The sequence below is a fragment of the Brassica rapa genome, chromosome A06 (assembly GCF_000309985.2).
Source record: "Brassica rapa cultivar Chiifu-401-42 chromosome A06, CAAS_Brap_v3.01, whole genome shotgun sequence".
NCBI classification, from domain to species: Eukaryota; Viridiplantae; Streptophyta; class Magnoliopsida; order Brassicales; family Brassicaceae; genus Brassica; species Brassica rapa.
Window position 1 is genome coordinate 27,171,554 of NC_024800.2, and position 23,898 is coordinate 27,195,451.

At 35.4% G+C, this 23,898-nt stretch overlaps 5 protein-coding genes across 8 annotated transcripts; 3 read left to right on the forward strand and 2 right to left on the reverse strand.

Moving 5' to 3' along the window:
• Positions 1 to 720: 720 nt before the first annotated feature.
• Positions 721 to 2,466, forward strand: LOC103827648 (aquaporin TIP2-3). Its single transcript, XM_009103175.2, has 2 exons — positions 721 to 1,359; positions 1,939 to 2,466. The coding sequence occupies exons 1-2, from the start codon at positions 982 to 984 to the stop codon at positions 2,314 to 2,316; spliced, it is 756 nt and encodes a 251-aa protein (XP_009101423.2). The 5' UTR covers positions 721 to 981; the 3' UTR covers positions 2,317 to 2,466.
• A 263-nt stretch (positions 2,467 to 2,729) lies between these two features.
• Positions 2,730 to 5,573, forward strand: LOC103827651 (VAN3-binding protein). Its single transcript, XM_009103178.3, has 6 exons — positions 2,730 to 4,081; positions 4,148 to 4,541; positions 4,614 to 4,790; positions 4,867 to 4,916; positions 4,998 to 5,055; positions 5,143 to 5,573. Exons 1-6 carry the CDS (start codon positions 3,785 to 3,787, stop codon positions 5,382 to 5,384), a joined length of 1,218 nt encoding a protein of 405 aa, XP_009101426.1. The 5' UTR covers positions 2,730 to 3,784; the 3' UTR covers positions 5,385 to 5,573.
• On the reverse strand, positions 5,422 to 7,145 carry LOC103827649 (formyltetrahydrofolate deformylase 1, mitochondrial). 2 transcript variants are annotated; one of them, XM_009103177.2, is made up of 7 exons: positions 6,888 to 7,145; positions 6,706 to 6,818; positions 6,418 to 6,642; positions 6,193 to 6,352; positions 5,920 to 6,018; positions 5,756 to 5,842; positions 5,422 to 5,646 (listed from the first exon to the last, which is right to left on the reverse strand). In XM_009103177.2, exons 1-7 carry the CDS (start codon positions 7,038 to 7,040, stop codon positions 5,500 to 5,502), a joined length of 984 nt encoding a protein of 327 aa, XP_009101425.1. In that variant the 5' UTR covers positions 7,041 to 7,145; the 3' UTR covers positions 5,422 to 5,499. The 2 variants fall into 2 exon arrangements, with proteins under 2 accessions (XP_009101425.1, XP_009101424.1); XM_009103176.2 differs by having other exon boundaries at positions 6,418 to 6,660.
• Positions 7,146 to 8,326: 1,181 nt separating this feature from the next.
• On the reverse strand, positions 8,327 to 14,850 carry LOC103827862. 3 transcript variants are annotated; one of them, XR_004448260.1, is made up of 6 exons: positions 14,503 to 14,850; positions 10,918 to 14,441; positions 10,648 to 10,794; positions 10,338 to 10,454; positions 8,954 to 10,019; positions 8,327 to 8,872 (listed from the first exon to the last, which is right to left on the reverse strand). XR_004448260.1 is itself a non-coding variant. In XM_033272349.1 (5 exons), the coding sequence occupies exons 2-5, from the start codon at positions 12,385 to 12,387 to the stop codon at positions 9,408 to 9,410; spliced, it is 2,346 nt and encodes a 781-aa protein (XP_033128240.1). In that variant the 5' UTR covers positions 12,388 to 14,441; positions 14,503 to 14,850; the 3' UTR covers positions 8,327 to 9,407. The 3 variants fall into 3 exon arrangements, 1 of the variants encoding a protein (XP_033128240.1); XR_004448261.1 differs by lacking the exon at positions 14,503 to 14,850 and having other exon boundaries at positions 10,918 to 14,450; XM_033272349.1 differs by having other exon boundaries at positions 8,327 to 10,019.
• A 7,372-nt stretch (positions 14,851 to 22,222) lies between these two features.
• On the forward strand, positions 22,223 to 23,751 carry LOC103827652 (homeobox-leucine zipper protein HAT2). The gene is made up of 4 exons (XM_009103179.3): positions 22,223 to 22,590; positions 22,696 to 22,985; positions 23,077 to 23,156; positions 23,250 to 23,751. The coding sequence occupies exons 1-4, from the start codon at positions 22,440 to 22,442 to the stop codon at positions 23,557 to 23,559; spliced, it is 831 nt and encodes a 276-aa protein (XP_009101427.1). The 5' UTR covers positions 22,223 to 22,439; the 3' UTR covers positions 23,560 to 23,751.
• The last annotated feature ends 147 nt before the right edge of the window (positions 23,752 to 23,898 follow it).

Sequence of the window (23,898 nt, forward strand, 5' to 3'; positions counted from 1 at the left end):
ATAAAATAAAAGTCGGCTCAAAAAAGATAATCTTGTCATCATCGTGGAGCACCTTTTCCAAAAAATTTAACAATCTATTGGTTTGCTGCTCGCTGCGACTTGTGATTGAATCGCAAAATTAGAGATTGTTGTTTGTTTGTTTATACTTTATAGTGACAAAAAAGGAACAGAACTGACACAGTCTCAGCAGTATACAACTTCTAGAGCAGACTTGGCGCCCTTGAATATCTATAAAACCTTTAAATACACAAAATGAGAAAAAAATCCCTAATTGAATTATGAAAAAATATCTTCATACTTTCACATCTATTCGAACCTATGACTTCCTAAAAACTACTAGCAGAGATGGATAAATATCATTACAGATAGTCAGTTCTGATCCCCAATTCACCCTCAAACGGATCAGTATTCTCTCTAATGTTAAGTCTTTTGAGTATAATAGAATAAAAGTCATAATCGCATCTAGCTAGTTAAAACTCGACTTTCGTTTTTTTTTTGAAAAATATAAACTGACCAAGTCTACCAACTCCAAAAAAAAACATCAAACGTATTAGATTAATTGACTTTATAAATCATAATCCCTACAAATATATTAGCATCTTCCAACTTATCTAATCCAATACGAACTTTAAAATGACAAATAGTTAGTATAATAAGATCATCCATCATTATTGGTGTGACACAACGTTTATTTAATCAGCGGAATATCGAAATGCCAACAGAAGATTCTTATCCTCACATTATATTAAACCCCATTATAGTTGTCACTAATCATGTTAAATATTTCCTAACCTTCGATTAATCAAATAAGAGGCGGTTTGGGCGGCATCCAGTAATGCTCCACCACGTCATATGTGCCCATCATTGGCTCATGCTCTTCACTATATAAACTAGAGCCATGCAAAGCCTCAAGAACAGAAGAAGAAGAAAACTAACACACCAAAAACAAACCAAAAGCAAAAGTCTTCGAGTTTTCTAAAAATGGTGAAGATCGCAGTTGGAAGTTTGGGTGACTCATTCAGTGTTGCATCTCTAAAGGCTTACTTGTCTGAGTTCATCGCAACTCTTATCTTTGTATTCGCTGGTGTTGGCTCTGCTATTGCTTTTGGCAAAATAACCTCTGATGCAGCCTTGGATCCAGCTGGTCTTGTGGCCATTGCGGTGGCCCACGCCTTCGCTTTGTTCGTCGGAGTTTCGGTAGCAGCTAACATCTCCGGTGGCCACTTAAACCCAGCTGTGACTCTTGGTCTTGCTGTTGGAGGAAACATCACACTGATCACAGGTTTCTTGTACTGGGTTGCTCAGTGTCTTGGCTCCACCGTTGCATGCCTTCTCCTTGTCTTCGTTACCAACGGCGAGGTATGTACTAGTTACGTAGAACTATTTATTCTTGTTTTTAAATTCATTTTGGTTTGTATCTCTTTAAGATTATTTAATATGTTTTTTCATGTTAGCTTAGGTTTGGACCATTTTAGGTTTATTAACTAGGTGGTTTGGTTATCAGTGATTTCACGAATACATATATTTTTAAGAAGAAATATATACCCTAAGTTTTTAATAAATGATGTTTTAGAATTTTTTTTTTGTTTTAAATTACATTACGTTTTAAATTTCAATGTAAAATTTATTGTTTTATGTTATTTGACTTTTTATATTATGTATATTGTTTTTCTATTGGTTGAATTATGATTAGTTAGATAATTAATAATATTTTTATTAAAAAAAATATAAATTAAATATTTTTAATTTGTGTGCACAACTCTAAAGTTCAAATAAAAAAGGGAGAAAATATATTTAAGACGTAGAATGATTTATTTAGTCACTAAAACTTGTTTTAAGTTATTAAGAATATCTGACAAAAATTATATTACACTAAAAATATTATATTACATGAACATGGCTTAAAAGAGTTTATTTTGTTATTCCGGTTTGCTACAGAGCGTACCTACCCATGGAGTTGGAGCCGGTTTAGGAGCGGTGGAAGCTATCGTGATGGAGATCATCGTGACCTTTGCTTTGGTCTACACCGTTTACGCCACAGCTGCTGATCCAAAGAAAGGATCGCTCGGAACCATCGCACCAATCGCTATTGGTTTCATCGTTGGTGCCAACATCCTCGCTGCTGGTCCATTTAGCGGTGGCTCCATGAACCCAGCAAGGTCGTTCGGACCAGCTATTGTCAGTGGAGACTTGTCACAAATCTGGATATACTGGGTGGGTCCACTCGTTGGTGGTGCACTTGCTGGACTCATCTACGGAGACGTGTTCATCGGTTCTCCTTACGAAGCCGTTGAAACCCGCGAGATCCGAGTTTAATTAACCGGGTTTGTGATTGCTTGTTGTTTGCTTGTTGGTTGGTTTGATGGTTGTGTGTGTTTGCTTGCGTATGTTTGATGTCCCTTTTCTTTTAAGATTGTACGTAGAGAAAAGAGTCATCTCTTGTTAATAATAAGAAATTGTATATTATTCCACTGTCTTGTGAAAATCTGATAGTTTTATGAATGGCGATTTTTTTAAAAAACAATCAAAATTATGCATCCTTAAATTTCTTTATATATATATACATTTTCCGCAAAAAAAATACATTTAATGCTACACAGTGGACTAACCTAAGAAATCATACTATTCGACCTCGACCCAAGTTTAGAATATTTTCTGACCAATGCAAAGAGATGTACAGATCATCTGTTACGGTTGACCACCATGTTTTCTATTTAGATTGAACTTTAAATCCAAACCAGTCAAATAATGATAATTTAAATTTTCAACAAGAACAAACTCATAACCAACAAAAGTAGACGTTGGGCTCCAAAGATTATCATTAGATTACCACCTACATCTCCTAATCCGAAGTTTAGATCATGTAATTTCACCATCACTTGGAGAACATATCGCTCCTAATATGACTTTAACATGTGACTTCTGAAATTCCTATTTAGTCATTTATAGTTTTAATCGGTAGACCAACTTTTTTTTTTCTTGAGAAACATCTCTAGACCAAAACAATTTATCCTCATTAATCTTGTTGGTTGAATAGCAATACTGTTTTAGCAAAACAATTTATCCTCACTAATCTTGGAAGAAACATGAACATATCTATACCATTCATCGTCATTTTTTTTTTTTGAACAAACCATTCATCGTCATTTTAGTTTCGAAATAGACATTGTTTTTGTAGAACCATGCAGTGGACTACTGATTCTTTTTGTTACGTGATTTATCTATAGATATTTAAAGGCTAATATATATATATATAACAAAAAATTCACAACAGTCGATGGATATTTGAACCATCTATAACACGATCGAACTCGTGGGGGAGTATCTTTATAGTAAAAGCGAAAAGTGTTTTATGGTTCCGTGTGATGACAATTATATAGCAGAAAGAAACTGGTCGGTACAGTCGCAAACTCTGTTAAAAGTTGTCCGGTCAAATCTTCTTTGGACCCAAAAAGACACGACACAAAGAGCAGCTTACGGCTCTTAAAACAATGCACATGTCTCCATGTTATCCTACTCGCTGTCTTAATTATTTCATTTACATTCTCTAATCTACATTTTGTACCCGTTTGATGGGACATTCCCTGAATCTATGGACTGCGCTCAAAGCACAACTACTTGGTTCTGTGAACCCTCTGTCTACACCTCTCTCTCTCTCATCACCTATATAAGTAACCTGGAGCTTCATTGATGTACATATAGTATTTTCTGACTGAGTTTGAACATTATCTCTAAAACTTCTACAATCATTTTGTTTTTTTTGTTTTGCAAATTTGAGGAGAAAATGGAAGGAAGGTCCTATTTAGATTGGAATGAGAGTTCTTCATCGTTATTTGGATCAGAGAATCTGGAGGAAGAGTTAGAAGTGGTAACTGTGAGAGCTGAAGAGGTTTTCTCTCGGATTCCTCAACCTCAGACACCAAGGGAGTCAATGAAGTTTCTGTCCAGATCATGGAGTCTGTCCGCTTCTGAAATCTCCAAAGCTCTAGCTCACAAACAGAGTCAACATCAGAGTCTGTCTACTGTTTCCTATAACAGTCCTAATGTCTTCTTCCAAGATCCTGCTGCAAATCCACTCATGGTATGATCTAATAAGACCGTTTGACCGGTTTTGAGTTCTGGTTTTGACGATTTGTTGGAAATGCAGGCAGGGAAGATCATGAACTCAAGTGGCAAACGCAAATCAGGGAGGTTATCAAAGTGGTTTCACCAAAAGCAACACACCAACCCAAACACCATGAGGAATCCGAAGAGGAAAGACAAAGCGCGTGTGGAGAGAGCCCATGTGCATTCAGCTGTGTCCATTGCAGCTCTGGCAGCTGGGTTAGCGTCAGTGACATCAGAGAAAAGCTGCAGTAAAGAGTCAGGCTCCATGATGACGCTGGCTCTAGCCTCAGCTACCGAGCTACTAGCTTCGCATTGCATTGAGATGGCTGAGCAAGCAGGTGCTGATCGTGAATGTGTTGCTGCCACGGTTAGGTCTTCAATTGATATACACAAACCTAGTGATCTCACCACTCTCACAGCCGCAGCTGCAACTGGTGAGTGTTGTATACTTTGGTTGGGTTAGCACGATGGGTGTTTGGTCTGATTTTTGTTGAGAACTGAACCAGCTTTGAGAGGAGAAGCGGCTTTGAAGGCGAGGCAGCCAAAGGAAGCAAGGAAGAACGCGACTATTACACCTTGTGAGAGGAGCTTCTCTGACTCTAGCTGGACTGCAAATTTTCAGTTTAGATTTGATGAACCAAATCTTCCTTTAGAGGGGGATTTGGTACAGTGTGCACAAAACGGTAAATCCTATTCTTCTATTATCAGGTCAAGACTTGTTCCACTAGTTAAGATGCTTATACTAAACTTTGTCAGCAGGAGCACATCGACTTAAGCGAGTTTGTGTCTATATCAACAACAAGTCTCAGGTACTTGAGTTAGAGACACAGATTATATTGTTTCATATTGTATACTAGAAGCTTAACAATAGAGCTCTATGAATTTCTCAGGTAATGATCAAACTCAAAAGCAAACACATCGGAGGAACATTCTCCAAAAAGATCAAATGTAAGTGTTTTCTATTATTATTTTTTCCAAGAGTTAGGGAAATTACTTGAAACATGGAACTCTGAAGCTTCTTGTTTCCTTTTGAAGGCGTTGTTTATGGAGTCTGCGACGAGATATCTGCATGGCCTTACAGTAAAGATAGAGAAAACTCAGAAGATGTCTACTTTGGTCTTAAAACTGGACAGGGTCTTTTGGAGTTCAAGTGCAAGAGTAAGACTCAAAAGCAGAGATGGGTTGCTGGGATTCAGTCTACTCTCCGCCAAGTAACTTGTCTCGAGGCTGACAAATGCTCTCTCGAATCTTTGAGCCTCAGTGATCGTATGCGATAGAGAATCCTGTAAATAACTTGTTCACATTAACTGCAAGTGAATCAGAAATCTTCAAGAGAATTGTTATAACTTTCTTTTGAGTTATTCATACAACAAATAGTCTTTGCTTGTTCTATTAGAATACAACAGTCTTGTTTGCTCCATAAGGTAACACACGTAGTTCGCAGTATGACTTTATAGCTTTTGTTAGGCATTTTTTCTCGAGGTCCTCAGATTTCTGGACAAAGCTCCTTAGATTGTCCCGGTGGGAAACACTCTCAACCTTTAAAAGTAAAAATCAAATTCAGACAGAATAATTGAGAAGATGATGAAGAACACTAACATATTCTCAGAAGGAAGGTACTAATCAAATAGTTGGTAGACAAAGTTACCATTTGTTCAATGATAGGCCCTGCATCAAGTTCCTCAGTAACAAAGTGACTTGTTGCTCCAATCAGCTTCACACCTGCATCAAACGCCTGCACAAAGAATCTAGAATACTAAGAGACACATAACAAAGAGACAAGGTATAAAAGCCATGAGAAAACCGAAAGACCTGTTTGGCTGGATATCCGCCCTTGAATGATGGCAAGAGACCATGGTGAATATTGATTACATCCTTTCCATAACCTTTCAAGAACTTACCCGATAGAATCTGCCAGAAGAAAATGTCCTTTCTCGGTTTAGAAAGAGGAGTGACTAAGTTGTAACATTCATCCAAAAGGCTCAACATGACTGTTTAGTTTTTAGTAACAATCTGTTCCTAACCCCATTTGATTAAGGAAAGAAAAACAGATTAGGCAAAGACGAACAAGAATCTGATATATACCTGCATGTATCTAGCGAGAACTAAGAAGTCAGTGTCTTTAACCAAATCCAAAATCTCATCTTCTCGTTTATTATCTTTAGTTGTGGCCACATAATGATACGGAATGCCATGCCTCTCAAGAAACCGCATAACATGAGTGTTTGAAGCTCTCTCATGATTGCTGTAAACACACATGCTTAGATAACATATGGATTCAGCTTGATTAAAAAGGAACTATTATCACACCTTATCACACATGTTATATCCACAGGGAGCTTTCCGTCTTGCCATCTATGCAACATTTCGACCAGACAATGATCCTGTTTAGAAAGTAGAAGAGCAATCTTATACTTGGGATCTATAGAAGGAACACGAACAACAGAGTTCATGGCACCGAATCTTTGCGCAATAGCTTGAAAATCTTCACTCATTTGCTCTCTCGGCCATTTCACCGGATCAAATATAAACTCACTGCCAAAAAGAAACCATCTTTACAACATCACCACTATCAAAAGCTTTTGACTTTCACTCTACCTGCGAGAGTAGAAGACGTTGTTGTTCTCAGGAACAAAGACATCGTAGCCGAGAATGTTTCCGCCTTTCGCTGCAATACAATCTGATAGCTTTGCTACGATTCCAACTGCGTCCTGTAACCAACCAATGGGATTCGAATTTGAAATCGAAGAGGAGCAAAAAAGGAAGAGACTTTTTGATACCTGGCAGTGGAAGACATGGACGCCGGGAATGAGAACGGGTGAGACGGAGGAATCGAGAGACTCGCCGTGAAACCGCGAAGCAGAGGATCTGAGAATAAAGTTCTTAGAGACACAAGTAGCTCTCTCGGAGATGATTCTTCGCATCATCATCATCCTCTCACTCTCGGCCTCAACGAGACCAATCACGGTCCCGGTTCCCGAGAGGATCCCTCCACTATCTTTATTGTTCGTACTTTACTTTTTTTTTTTATATCAAAGTTGTGATATCTTTTTATTTTTAATAATGTCTCGGCTCGGAATAGACAATCGGGTATCCGTTCAGATTCGGTTCAGGTTTATTTAAATTTCAAATTTCTGAGACTAAAGATTTTAATTCCATTTCGAATTTATAATAAGAAAAATTGGATTAGGTTAAGATCTTTGCAGGCTCTGTCTGGACGGTTAATCTGTTTAAACTATTTTTAAAAATAATTAAATTCATATATACTTTAAATTTCTCAAAATATAAAAATAAAAATAATATATAACATAGAAATTTAATAATTTCTGTCAAAAAACATAAAATTAACATAAAAAATTAGTTTAACTTGAATGTTTGGATGAGGAGCAATAGACATTTCATGTGTTTTTGGTGTTTTGACTATTGTTTAGCTATTTTAAACATTCACTTTTGCTAGTTGTATATGTTTTATGTATTTTGAAAAATTTCAAGATATCTTATATAATGAATATTTTTTGGATAATAATATAAAAATAATTAATATATTTAATTTTATAAATCTGATTCGAGTATATTTGGATAGCCAATATATTTTGGTTCGGGTCGTGTTCATTTTTGGTTTTCTGGATACCAAAGTTTTGATCCGTTCGGATATTTAACAAATTTTGGTTCGGGTTCCATACTACTTTTTTTAGATCATATTTAGTCTTGTTCTTCGGATTTCGATTTTTTTTTTCAGCCCTACCGAAGACTATTAAGAAAATTGTCCCATTTTTGTGTTCATCGTCAATGGGTCTCCATATGATAAGGCATAGGCTATAAGCAATGATATGTGTTGGGCACTGCTTATTTGTTAGATTAGCTTATATATGCCTTTGACTTCCTCTTGGTCCAGCACCAGCTTGCTCTTTGTTGTTGACTGAGCTTTGAGAGATTTTCATTTGGTTGCCGTCAAAGAGAGAATGGGTTAGAAAGAAAGTGAGTAGCTTTGACTTTATTCTCAGGGTTGAGATTGCTGGTTTTGTTGGCATTTCCTATATATGCGCTGCTCCATTAACTGGAGGGGGTTTTCTGAGTTTTGTTTTAGGCATTAGCTCTCTGCATCTCTGTTGCCCAAATGTATTTTCAGTTGGATCATAGTTTATATACAATATATCGTTTTTTCATTCCAAATGTTTTGCAAAATGATTGGTGAATAAAGTAAAGAAAGCTACATGAATTGCTTTTTAATAACTAACTAGTATATAAGTAAGCATTCGAGAAAGTAATATTACAGTTGCGGTAAATAATCAACACAAGTTAACAAAAAGGATGATTTATATGGGTGGAACTTGGAACATAAGAACACACAAGTGGCCAATAATAAGTGTGCCTAATTTCTCCAAGATACACCTCTATAAAGTATCCATCTTCTCCACTAATCATGTAAGCTATGTTTCTAGTTTTATCATCGTCTTTACTAATAACAACAACGACTTTCTTCTCCTCATCAATGAAGAAACGCCTACATTGGCTGAAAAACTGGTAAAAAGAAGCAATGAATGGTCTCATATCCACTGCCAAGGACTTGCTCCACGATACCGTATTAGGAGAATCCTAGCCAAATAAGGTGCAGCAATACCCACAAATCCATCGTTTAGCCCCGTATTCCGAAGAACTACACTGCTTACACTCTTGCCCAAAATCCACTGCAAGACTCCAACTTCTTGTTCAGGAGTATATGTATTTTCCATCTCAACGGACCCAGACATGTAGCACATGGAACCTACAATACCGTAAAACAAATTAGTAACACAAATCAATAGTAAATAAACTGAATAGACAAGTCATTTTCAGGGGGAAGTACCAGGCTTAGCAATGACTCTCTCCTCTGACTTTTAACATTATCTGCCAAGAAACGATTTTAAGAACTAAATTGAGGATATGGCATACAAACGCAAAATGAAAACATCAAAGCTCTTTCATCTGAACAACTTGAGCTTCACCACCAAGAATCTGGAAAGGTGTAATCGTATCTTGCTGACTCTGCATCACATGATCACTTATAAGATAACACAAGATTGATAGAGACGTAACATTGCTTATTAGTGGCGTAATCGCATCATCTCAGAAAAGTATGACCAAGGAGAAGTTTCTCAATATTAGGTTGAGCAATCATAAATCTAAGTATCACCAATTGGCCGGATCATACGTTCACCTATTGATATCAAAACTAACTGAAGAAGGCGACAACAAAATCCAAGAGGAGGGTCATCAATGTGCTATACCCATTGGCCATTACATACTATACTTGGGACTTTCTACCAAATCATCCTAGTGACAAACCTTTTGAGTACAACAAACACGACATATAGAAATAAAAGCGTTAGAAACTTCTTGGACGCCATGACCCGGAGGTTGACTCGAACACCATATTTTCTCATCAGCTGCAACACCGAACCACACATTATCACCACCCCTCGCAGTATCATCCTCCCCGCATCTCCAGCTCCAGCAACGTTCCTCGCATCCACCTCAGATACGTCTACATACGACACCGACTCTGAATTCTCCTTCTTGTCATTGTTGGTCACAGGTTTGTCTAGCGCGAGACGTTCGTTGAGCCAGATGGAGATGTTGATTAGTAGCTTAGCCATCCATGCAACCTCGTCTTCTGACACGGGACGGGTCATCCAGTCTCCTTTGTACTTCACACTGCTTGCCATTTGGTTCCTAGCACCGCGTGGCTTGAAGAGCTCATCGCGGTTTTTCTGGGGATGGTCCATCTCTAAGGAAAAAGCGATTGGTTTTATGACATGCCCGCCAAAGAAGTTTGACACCACTTGTTTTAGTGAATCTACGCATTTTAAGGCTTCCGAGAGGTTTTTCTCTGGCACAGCTTGCAGTTCGGCTTCTGCGCGCAGAATGAATAGCTGCAATTGTACAAAAGAACAAAGAGGGTATGAAAAATGTTGAAGACATTTAAGCTCCACTTGACTAAGGGATTCAAATGCCTCTACAACTAAAATTAGATAGCAAGTGCGCAGATGTGTTCTCATGGACTGATGGCTCCTCGATACATCTAGTAGAGGACTAAAACAAACTACGACAGAAGAATAAGTTTTGAAAGTATGTTTACATAGAGCAATTTCCAAACACAGTTCTAGATACTATCCTACAAAATATCAACCTCCTTCTGCTTTATATTCCTAAACTGTCACTGCAGTAGATAATAGAGGGAAGACATTAACCTGAAGCAGTTGTTGCCCGCCATCTTCGCAATCATTAAAGAGTTTCAGGTCCTTGTTCCAGTTTTCATGCAAGAATGACCCATCAGCATTGCTCTCGCACAGCCCATCTTCCCAGTCCTGAAGTTCAACAAGCAATTAAACAGGGTTTTTCAAAGGGGTTGCTTATTCAGTGTTTGTTTGTTAAACAAAGTGCTGGTGGCAAGCATTAAATATTCCAAAGGTACTATGGTGACAAAAGCTAAATTCCTTTTTATGATGAGTCCCCAGAGAACATATAACAAATGGTATTTGAGGAAAAACATAGGCATACCTTCAACTGCTCACGGATAGAAGGAACAAATCTAGAGAGCTCGTTCACTGTTGAATTTCCTGGTCCAGTTTGTTTAGAGTGAAAGGTTTTGTCAATATTCTTCATCAGAACCAAAAGATCTTTGGACGATGTCAATATACTCATCACCTGTTTAGAAAAACGCAGTAGATTCATTCAGTCACGTTAAGATTTAGAAACAAAAGTCTTGCAATCCATATTCTAACACATGAAACCATGTCTGAGAAATATAGCTTAAGCAAAGGATCAAACCTTCAGAACCATCTGAGTTATTGTTTCTGGATCTGTGTGAAGGAACTTGTGCGCAAAGCCAATAAAATGCATAACCAGAGAACTGTAGTAGAGATAATTTGATATCACATAGCTCTGCCACAAAGACGTGTATCCACAACCACGTGATTCATAAGACTCTTCCTTTTTAGCATCTTTTATAGATCCATTTAAAGCAGCTTCGAGATCTGAGAAATCATCCAAACTGATCATCCATGGTTCCAGGTACGCAACCCATATAGAGAACACCTGAGATGCATTCTTAATAGAACTCCCAATGGGGCAGAACAAGAAACTCCTCAATATATACCGATAAAGAGGCCTCTGTAAATGGGTATTCCAGGAAGTGAGCGGCCTGAGGCTCAAATTAGCGACATGGAATGATGATCCTGAACTCGGTGTCTTCCACCGTGGACTCTCGCCATACTCAATGTAGTTTTCACTCCCAACACCACTTGTAACCCAGCTCAAATTCAGATACTTGACAAGCAACTTCACAACTTCTTCCAACCCACAAGTAGGCGGAGGCGCAACACCAAAAGACTTAGCCGTAACAACAGGAAACGGTGAAAAGTCATTCTCAACAATCCAATAGTGAACAAACAGACTCACCAAGAACTCAGCTCTCGCCATTAAAGACCCATCAAATCCATTTCCGTATTGCAAAAGAGAGCTACGATAAGGCTGGTGCGCGTTCAAATAAAAAACAGGAACAAACGCTTTCAGATAGGAGTAAAGAATCTTCACGTAGAGATTACACTCCACCTTCTGATCTGAATCACGCTTGCTACTCCCTGGAAAGCCTTTGATACGCGTCCAGCTCTCTAACCTAGACATCTTTTTCTTTGGAATGGGAATCATATTCATAGACGAACTCTCGTTGTTTCCTCTACAAACCGGATAATAGGAGAGCCAAAACATGTAATACTCGAAAACATTGACCCGAACTTCACACGATGCACCTTCCTCGATTTTACCTTTCAGAAAGGGGCACAAATTAGATAACGCGGTTCGATCTTTCTCGCTTGATAGCATGAACCGAGCGTACTCAGGTAAACGTTCGGTAGGGAAAACGTATTTAACAAGAGAGAGCTTATCGACGGCAAAGATAGAGCTCATGAGTATTCCACTAGGGGATAAGAGAGAGAAGACTCTTCCCGATAGATCTGAGTCGTTAGCCGCTGAGATTACATCGATCCAACCGTTCGGCGGGGAAGACGACTGCGCCGGAGATGGAGCGGTTGCGTCGCCGAAGCCGAAGATCTTGCAGATTAAGCTCGGGAAGGTGATGGAGAAGAAATGGCGGCACTGATCAGGCGTATGCGAGTGAAGAAACGATTCCACGGAAGAGCAAGCCGCGGAGATATTCGACGGCGTCGAAGCTGCGAGTATTGCCGACGCTAGGTCTTGCGATTGCGAGAGTGAATCGACGGTGTACGAGTGCGGAAGCATAGCTAGATACGGTGTAGACGAAACTAAGGTTTACGCCGGAGAAGAAGGGTTTGAAATGCGAGTGAGACCTAAATCGCGCCTTGTGAATGAGAAACCCAAAAAGGCCAAATGGGACAAAAAGGAAATCAACCAGAGGAAGAAAAAGAGGGCGTTGCGTGACACGTGGCGTCGGTTTATGTGAGGGCGGTTAACTTCCCATTAATTAACTTTTACCGAAGAGGTCATCGGGTGAACGCGGGAACATTCTCGAGTGAGCGCCCTAAATTGAACGCTCCCAATTTTGACACGTCATTAAGGCCCATTAAAAGCTCATTTAACTTTAGCCCATCTGGATTTCTGCATCTGTTCTACCAGAATTGAACACCTGCTCAAAGCTGCAAGCAGAATCCAACTAAGGCAAAGGTTTCCAATATGATTTCTTAAGGCAATGTTATGTAATATGTTTTTTTTTTTTTGTAACACATGTTATGTAATATGTATTATCTTAAATGTGTGTTTGATTGAGGGTCTAATACAGTTTTGTCCAAACTAAATAAGTTTTTTAATTGTGGTTGACCCAAAGAATTTAGATCTTAGGCCTACGTAGATCTCAAGGCCCAAGTCATGTCTGCTTCCGAAAAAATTGTTGAGATGGTAATCATGAAATTTTTAGTACCATTTTTTTTTGTTTGGTGAGAACTAATTCCAAAAAATGTATTGACAAAAATGAATTAAATGCAATTCAACAACCATGTCACTGATATTTTTTGGAGACTACTACCATTTTCTCATATTTCCATCCTCTAGGATTAATATGTGACTGAAATGGGTGATTTTTATTTTATTAAGGATAGTTAAAAAGAGAGAAAATTTAAATTATTGGCATTGCTCGAATTCTTGTAAACACGGACGGCCCAAAAGGTGTTCTTGCTGACTTAGTTCAAGCTCAATCTTGATTACGTTGAATCTATTTGATAACTCCATTAATGGGTTGTTGAGTTAAACCCTTGAATTTCAGCAATGTAAGTTACTCTGGTTGTTTATTATTGTACACCAGTTGTTTATAGAGAGACTCGTATAATAATAAAACTCAACAAGAGCTTTCTGTTTTATTTTGTTTTGTTTTGTTTAATAACACTTCTTCACTAAAGTACTTTCTGGTTTATGATATTTCTATTGCATCTTCAGAGCGAGATCTCCAAGTTTTTAGTGATGGAGCTTCACAATCTGCCAACCATTTCACAAAATGCAAGTAAGACCCAGTAATTGCATTCTTATGATTATTATTTTTACTACAGACAAAAATTCTCAAAATCATCGTTTGTAAAGAATGTGCAGTGTTTTAATTTAAATATGTGAAACCGACCAAATTTAGATAATTTGTTAATTCAATTGCCTAAACCAAATAATAAACATTCTGATGCTTATAGCTGAGTATTTCAATATTTTTTGTTTTGTCAGAAATATTATGTTCATACATGTTAGCTTATTGTAAGACTTTTAGCTCCTAACATTGAGAATAACACTTTCAAATTCATGTACTCCTTTTGGGATTGCTCAACTAGATATGATATTTTTTTTTTTGTCATCTAATAATATTATAAAGGCTAAAAGCCCAAGCTATACAACACAAAAGGCCAAAAGGTCTAGCCACACGAAAACCAAGAAAAACACAAGAGGCCCAAGAGGATCCAACCACAAAAAATAGCCCAAAGGAGGAACGGAGGTCGAGTCAACCTCAACACGCGTCTTACGGAAGAGAGATGGAGGGGCACGTGGAAGCACAATCGACACCCATCACCAACGACCGGAAAATCGTCACCGGAGCAGCTCATCGACAGTCCACCGGAACACACCGGAGCAGGACATAGATGAGAAGAAACCGTCGGACGACTTTAGCAATTAAGAGGCCACACCGACAAAGGCTAAAACGCCGGAGCCTGACTAACCAGATCGCATCAAATCAGTCCAAGCCGAGAACAGATCCGAAAAACGGAGCTACCAAAGACGTCAAAGTCCATGCCAAAAGATCTCTGCTTCATCAATCGACAACCACGATTCCAATAACGATTTTCCTGCAAGAATCATCAGGCACCTTTGAAGATAGAAGGAAGCTTGAAAATGCAACAACGCTACCCAAGAGAAGGAAAAATCAATCAGAAATTGGAACACAGGCGACTGCGCAGCGGAAGTCGAGACGTCAGAGATCGAACCAGACCGGAAAAGGATCCCGGAGAGAAGCCGTCGTCATCACCAGAGAAGTAAGTGAGACGTCGGAGCCAAGAGCCAGTGGGAACGCCAGAGAAGAACGTCTACCACCGAAGCCAAAAGCCGACCAGTCTGTTCTAACTAAGCAACAGATGTCGGAACCTCATCCCCTACGGAGGAAACATATCGCCAGCCACAACCGCTGGACGACCATCGAGTCGGACTCTCTCTCTGAAAGATACAGAGAGAGTTAAGAGAGAGAGCCCCTCAACCGGATATGATATATTTGTTTAACTAAAAATTAAAACAAGAAAAAACATGTAGAAAGAAGCAAAGAAGAAAAGGATGAACGGATGTTTGACCTTTGACTACAAATATTTTAACTAGAAGTGCACGTGTGGGTGTCACACACACGTGTGCTTCGCTGTAATGGGTGGGTTTTGTTCGCATAGGAATATGTGCACCACGTCAGTTCCACATGGTATGCTAAGAACTAAGCACTAATCAACTTGCTCCTCTTTTTCCATTTTTTATTACAATTTCGAAGCTTGCTTTGAAGATTCTTCAGACCATTTTCATTTTCTTTCCCTATAATCATTGACGTAATTAGACTTTCAATCAAATTTGTCTATATAGTATATATACCATTGATGAAATTCTAAATCGGTCTATTTATTTTGGGCATGGGAATCTCAATGATCATATTACGGACAGTCATAATAAGCCTAGATTTAAACGTCAGAAATAATCAAAATGTTACTCTTTGATATATGTTCCTAAAGCTTCAGTTATATGGAAAATATAACAATCCAACAATCATGTGATGCAAATTTGTCTGATGATTAATCTTTCCCTAAATCTGGAAAAGAAAATCAAATATTCCATAGTTTAGGTACATGTGATAAAACAATTGGACAAAAATATTTAGTTAGAAAATTATTGGTTAGTTAGGTCTAGAGAACATATTGAATATCGAAAAATGATTAGATCTCGCCAATGATGACTTCATTCTACGGCCAATGCTGTAAAGATCAATCAAAGCTAATATACACATGCATGAAAGATATGATTAAGCAAAACCACAATTATTAGTCCTACACAATGCAAAACACATAGAATGATTACAATAATACTGTTTTTTTTTTTTTTTTTGGGCAACACAATAATACTGTTATATTATTCGGTTGTCTATGATTTTTTGTTTGGTTTACCGATTTGTTTAATTTCTATTTTCATAATATATATACTATCATGCTTTGTCATACTGCTTTGTTGGAATGTGGATTCCTTTTTAATCAAGAAGAAATGATTATAAGAAAACATGCGCGCGTGAACGAACGCGCATTTAGTTAATGCGTGTGCTCGTGGACACGTGGGACAGCAGATCACACTGAAACACTGCTCCGACATACTGTCGGATCTTCTGTAAAAGCGTGGGTCCTACAAATAATGATACTTATTGCCACGAAAATCATCATATGCTCTCAATAATTGTCGCCAATTGCCGAATTCTTTCACTCTCTACGAGAGCACGTGATCACACTTCCTTTACTAATTAGTTTGGATTTGGAATAATGCCGTTAAAAGTTTAAAAAAAAAAAAAATTGAGCAAATGCTGTTAAAAGTTCACATTTCTTTTTTTCCTCATCAATGTTCAGTAATAATTTTGACCAGATCAATTCAAGCCTGATTTTGATGGAGGTAAAACTAGATATAAACCTTTTTCTAAAAAGATAATAAAAGTAGCTCTAAAATAATTAAGTATGTGCTACAATTATTATGGTGTATGTGAGTTTATTCGTGGTATCATGGGTGCAAGTGAAGTGTGATCATTTTGATCATAAACAGACTATACGTCTAGAAATAGGTAGAGAGAGTTGTTGTTATGGCTACGGTCATTAGAATGAATACTAGCGAATCTGTAAATGAATGCTTCATTTCATCATTCATTTCAAGATTGTATCTGAGTCAGACGTGTTAAGGGAAAATTCGATAAAAATATTTCAACTAAATTTTAGTAAGATTTTTAATATCCAAACATTTTCACTACCTAGTTTAATATTCTAACCAATTATTTTGCTTATTTTAATACATAAAATTTTAAAACTGTGTCTATTTTAAAACTCAATTTTTGTTTATTTTAATATATAATACTAATAAGTTTTACGCAAAATTTTCAAATTTTCTAAAATTTACAAAAAGAGTTCAGAAAATTCCACTTTTATTTGGTGTTTGAGAAATAAAAGTAACTAAACTGTGGATGATATTAAATTTTGTAAAAAAAAATTAAGTTTTAAATATTGAGTTTTTTGTTTTGAAATAAAAAACAAATTTGTTTTTTTCCTTCAAAATTTTTTTTTGAAAATTTAATAATTTGTTGGGGAACTGAGTAACAAAAGGTTGAGTATTAAAAAGTTTAACTAAATTTAGCTGAAATATTTTTATGGAATTTTTCTATTTGTTAACTATCAAATTTTTCTATTTGTTAACTATAAGATGTTTTTTTTTTTGAGAAAATCTCTAAATTAGACGTTCTATCAAGTTTGTCTAAAATTTGTAATATAAGTTATTATATTTGCAGATTTAAATGTCACCAAAAATATTTTCTGATGAAATTCTAACCATCTTTGCCACCAAGGCAATTATTAATGTATTACTTTCATCACATTAATTGTTCTAGTTTCTTGTTTAAGACTATATACATTGGTTATATGTCTACAACACTTTATTTTTATTCCGCATCATTTTCTCTATTTTATCTATCAATTTTTTAGGGGAGTGCAAAAAAACCAAACTGAACCGAGTCAAACCGAACCAACCGAACATTATGATTCGGTTCGGTTATAACCGAGAAACCGATGTGTTTTTGTAATTATTCAAATTAAAAATATTAGTAATACCAATATACTAAAATTCTAATACCAAACCACATATTTTCCATTTTTCAGTCATTAACATATATTCTTCTAACCGAATATATAATCACTAAAATATTTGATTTAAAAGAAATAGAAAAGTCTGTATTTTCATATTCTTATATATGTAAACGTGAATGTTAAATCTAAACCTAAAACCTACAGATATTTTTATTAAAAACACAAGTTCTTCTCCACAGCGTCACATTGAAGATGATTCATTGTAGGCGTTTAAATAATGATATACTCCCTCTGTTCCTTAAAGTAGAATTTTCTAGATTTACTTTTTGTGTACTTTTAAAAAACATTAATTGAAAATATTTGAATTGGTTGAATACTATTGGTTAATATTTATTAGAAAATGTATAGTAAACTAAATAATAAATTGAATTGTAAATATTTATTATATTTTTAATATGCGTGAATACTCTGTAAAATCTTTTTTTCGGGAACAGAGGGAGTAAGAGACATTGATAATTCATTGCATGCTTTTAAATAATGATATAAAAGACATTACTAATGATGTTAGTTTTTTTTTTTAGTATACATTCATCTGTTTTAATTCTTATATACTTTTTTGTGACTTTTAAAGGTTTTTGTTTCAGTTTTATATTGAATTTAGTTCACATAGTTTATGTTTACATAATTTACGTTTTAAAACACAATTTCTCTAAAAAAATTAAACTAAGAAGAACCTAATTAAACTGATCCAAAAAATAAACCCAACCAAACTGAATACAAACCGAACCTAATATAAACCGAACCGAATGCAAACCAAATTAACTATGGTTTATTTCAGTTGAAAAAAATACTAGAACCGTACCCGAACCCGAACCGAGAAAATAACCGAATTGCCCACCCCTAATTGTTTTTCTTCCATGTCACAATTTAACACTCATTCAATTTTATTCTCTACAATTGTTTTATTTAATAAAAACCTACAACACCCTATTCCACCAATTTTTGTCATACTTTATTTTATTTTATGTTTTTTTTTTGTGATTGCATATTATCAAAAAAAAAATCAACGTTTGAAATTAAAAATCAAATAATTAAGAAATAAATAAAGTTATAAAATAATTTTTCTTGTCTTTTCATTTTTATTATATATATATATACTTTTAAAAAAAAATTGTAAGTGGGGGATAATATACCAAAATATAGTAAAAAAGTTTGATTTTTCCAGCGTCCGAATAAAATGAAAGAAGTCTCTACTTATAAAGTATGAAAATGATAAATTTTGATATAAAACTTATATATTATTTTAATTATTATAAAATAATTAATATTAGATAATTGAGATTAAAAAATTAAAAATATGAGCATTCAATCAGCTTTTTACAATTGTCTTTATCCATCTATTTGCGTTGCAAGAGACGAATATAATATTATGGTCAAGTCAGTATTTGTCACGTCATATAAAAAAGATCTTATTTTCTTTTCAACGCTAACACTAAATTTTTAACTTTGTTTATTTTACTTTTACAATAAACCATTATAAGCTTATCAATCGTTGATAAATCTTTTATTGTAAGTGTATAACTGGTTTCTCTGATACCACCTGCAAACGTAATTTTTACGGTTGGTAGCGGTTGTTTGCGTTTTGCAACAATCACTCAAACTGCTCTAAACTGTTTCAAATTGCTCTAAACCTCATAAATTCAAAAATTGGTTTCAACTAGCATTTGCGGTTACGAGAGAATAAATCTTTTTTCTTTTCTTTAAAAAAATATAAATACAAAAATAAAATTATTCAGTAAAAATTTAAAATTGAAATTATAAAAATACTAAAATATATCTATTATATTTTAATTAATATTATAAAATTTTAAAATAAAAATATTTTTTATAATTTTAAAAAAATTTAAAATATAACTTTCTTAATATAGTTTCTATATTTATTATAATATTATGATTTTTGATATTTTTATAATTATATAAAATGTAAATATTTTTAATTTATTATTTAAACGTCATCAATTTCTAACCACAAAACCAGTCGTATAAATCTCTTAAAACCTATAAAAACCATAACTACCTGTATCCTCAAATATACGTAATTGCAGCCGCTGCGTTTGAACTAGTTAGACCTTAAGTACGAGTAGGTAACTTCTTCGCGAAAAAGTACGCCAAGGTTCATTGATGGAGGCGCGTGGTTTCGCACGGTGTCATTGGCGCGTGAGGAAACAGCAACGCACGATCACACGGGATGACCCACATGCTCCATCTCCCATGTTACTGTACGCAAAGTAACTAAAACCCTTGACCAATATTGCTCACATTTAAAACTTATAACATGTTAAACTAAAGTTAGAGATAAAGGCAAAGCACAAACGTTACTGGAGGAATAAAAAGAAAGGAATAGCTTTGAAAATGTCATTGTTCATAAAAGTAGAAACCATGATGATGTTGTTCATATGTAAATATTCACCTCACATGTATATGATTGGTTTATAACCTTTGATTGCCCCACAACTTTGAAGAAGTTCAGATTCATACCGATTGTGTTTTGTACCAACCACTCGATTAGTCAATTCTCTCATTATATCCAGTGTTATCTCCAACCCCAAAACTATTTCCATTTTCTCAACTATTTTTTTTTTAAAAATATGGACATATAATTGGCTACACTGTTGGAGACTTGACTCAGTCTGGCATGCCGTAAATCAAAATTTAAACATTTTCCAATATATATTACATGTAAAGCAAGAAGCTTGATAATTCTGAGATACTGTATATTATATTTAAGTATTAAATTCAAGTATCCATTAACTTCTTAATAGATTCTAAGGTAATGAATGGCGACAGTTGAAAATGCGGAATTCAATTACGCTCTTAGAAAAACGCACTTCGTCACCATTCACATGATAACTAACTCGCAGTGAGTATTCTTGTAAAATACCGCACTTGTCCACAACAGAAAATAAAACTTTTTTGTTTGTTCTAAATTCTACAATAACGCACATGATAAGAATCCGCTTGAGTTATGGTGCGTTATTGACAGCTGAAGTGCGTTTTTTTGTTATTTATTAGTATTTCTCAGTTTACATTTATGTGCATTAACTCTTTTTATTAACCAATTACAGTCACCCAAATATTTACTTATTTGATTAATTTGTATAGTTATATAATTAAAATATTCAGAGCAGTTTACGTGTGTTTATAACTAAAAATTCTAACTAAACCAAAATTTGATTTCAAATTTTTATAATCAAATTTATTTTAATTATACTTTATATATATATATTGATTTTTATTTCAGATGAATTTTAGTATTAAAATTTATTATGACTAAAATTATTTAAATTATATATATTTATTGTATTGTGCTTAACTATTTTGTTATTTAATATTTCAATATAATTTATTATTTCATTTTAAAAAACATTAGTTACTTTCATTTAGAAATTAAAATATAACTATACTATTGTACGGCCATGGACATTCGATTCTCGGTTCGGTTCCAGTTCAGACTTTTTAATTCTTCGTTTTTTAAGTATTTTTTAAACTAGACCGACCCGTTGGTTAGACCGGGTTCAACCATGAACCGGTTATATAGCCTGGTTGGATCTAATAATTGGTTTGACCATGAACTGGTCACGTAGCCGGATTGAATTTCAAAGTTATTAAACTGATAAAAACCATTAAAACTATCAAAAATCTATAAACCATCTTTATAAACATAAAACTATTTTATGGTTAAAATTTATCTATATTTTAATTATGGATCATATTTACTAATATTATTAAACAAGATTTGATCCGGTCGAACCATATTGAACCGTGATCCAAATATTTTTCGGTTCAGCTTCCTGTCCGATTTTAAAAACATTGTTTTTTTTTCTAAAGACCTAGGTTCTGTCGGGTATTTAAAAAGTTTGATGCAGTCTTGGTTTAGTTATTTCAGTTTTTGGTCGGTTTGGATAAGAAAGTTGGGAACCGGCTTATATTCAGAGTAATTTGGGATCCCATTCAGTTATATTTTTTGGTTAATTCGGATTAAAATGTAAAAAAAAAAAGGTTTTTCGAATTAAATATCATTTTTGGGGATTCTCAGTAGAAAAAAAATCTGGATAATTCATATAACTTTAAATTTTTTGTATAAAACATAATTGAGTAATTCAATTTATTATGTTAATATATTATTTATATTATTTTAATATATTTTTATATTATGTATTCTATACCATTATTATTTTTTATTAAATAATCATTCAATACCGCAAATATAAATTGTCACCAATCAAATAACATTCCGCACTACTTTTTACTTAAAACCGCAGCTGTCCCGTACTGCACTCTAATTCCGTACGAACTGCAGTTGTACCGTCCCGCACTATAATTCCGTATCGCTTTTATTACCAAATCCGCAGTCACCATTCGGAGCATAAACTAACCATGTTCTTCTTGAAGCACTATGAAAATTCTCTCAATTGTAGAACGGACAGTTCTATTGCTTTTAATGACACTGGTTTTAAATCTCAGGACCCAAGACACAGACACAGACACAACTATGCATATGTGTACAATTACATTATACACAAAATTGAGTACATGGGTTCTTGTGGGAAATGAAAGATAAAATATCAATAATGCTGGGAAAGTACAAAAAAGGAAGACATGGCAAAAGCTAAAGGGGACAAGTTGAGGATATAAAGTAATAGAGTATAGAAAATAAAACCAATAACGATGGATTGTAATTAGCCACCTGACAAAATCTCATCATTCAACTCCTATATTAATCCCTTCTTTGCCTTCAATATCATCACACATCATCTCTCTCTACTTCTCTCCACAACAAACCTGAACTCTCTCTTTAGAAACAAACCATTTCTCATCTGTATCTTTCTTCTTGGTTTCTTTCTCTACAAAGAAAGATCAAAACCCTCTTAGTCTTCTGTTTTCCTCTGTTCTCTGATCTTGTCTAGATCTATAAGAATAGAATAAGTCATGATGATGAGAAAAGAAGATCTTGGTTTGAGCCTAAGCTTAGGACTTTCACAAGATCACACACCTCTTCAGCTGAGTCAGAATCCTAACTCGTCCATATCCAACAATCTCCACAGGTTTCCATGGAACCAAACATTTGCTTCTACATCAGGTAATTTCTCCACAAAACTCTCAGATTTCAACTTAATCACTCAAGATCTTGTGTTCTACTTGAAGCTTTTCAGTATTTGACTGTCTTGTTTTTGCTTCAACGCAGATCTTGGCAAAATAGATGTGAACAGTCTTCCAACAACGGTGGATTGCGAGGAGGAACCGGGGGTATCCTCTCCTAACAGTACGATCTCGAGCACCATAAGCGGCGGGAAGAGGAGTGAGAGAGAAGGAATCTCTGAGCACGATGATATCACTCCGGATCGAGGTTACTCGCGTGGAACCTCCGACGAAGAAGAAGACGGAGGTGAAACGTCGAGGAAGAAGCTCAGATTATCTAAAGATCAGTCTGCTTTTCTTGAAGAGACTTTCAAAGAACACAACACTCTCAATCCCGTAAGTTGAAAAAAAAACTCTTGTCAGAGAGAGACCAATGGTTTAATTGTTATAACTCTGAAATAACGAGGGTAATTTTGTAATTATACAGAAACAGAAGCTCGCTTTGGCCAAAAAGTTGAACCTGACAGCAAGGCAAGTGGAAGTGTGGTTTCAGAACAGAAGAGCAAGGTGAGATATTTTCTCCAACTAGCATTAAATTGCATTAATATCCGGTTTAGTTTTGGTTCGGTTTAACTGAGATTTTTCTTGGTTTGGTTACAGAACCAAATTAAAGCAAACGGAGGTGGATTGTGAATACTTGAAGCGATGCGTCGAGAAACTAACGGAGGAGAATCGTCGACTTCAGAAAGAGGCTATGGAGCTTCGAACTCTCAAGCTGTCTCCACAGTTCTATGGCCAAATGACTCCACCGACTACACTCATCATGTGTCCGTCGTGTGAGCGTGTGGCTGGTCCATCATCAAACCATCAACACAATCACCGGCCCGTTCCGATCAATCCGTGGGTTGCTTGTGCTGCTGGTCAAGTGGCTCATGGGCTAAATTTCGAAGCCTTGCGTCCACGATCGTGAGGGGAAGCGTGTTTTGTTGATTTTTGTTGCTGTGTTGGTTTGATATTAATGTGGCTGTGTGTGGGGTCATTGTAATATTGGATGATTGGCCTTCTTTCATTTAAGTGCTGTGTATGATGTAACCTTCATATACATATAAATTAGTTAAGATTAGTTACAATAGTAACCAAATTGTGAAGCTATTTTAAACTAGTTTGATGTAAAAACAAAAATGATCTTTCTAGTAACTTTGGACTAGGTGAGAAATCTTAATTACAACTCTGGCAAAATCCTGAAACTATTTATCCTAACACATTATTCATTTAACGAAGTTCTGGATCGAGACTCTATGCTTTTTGT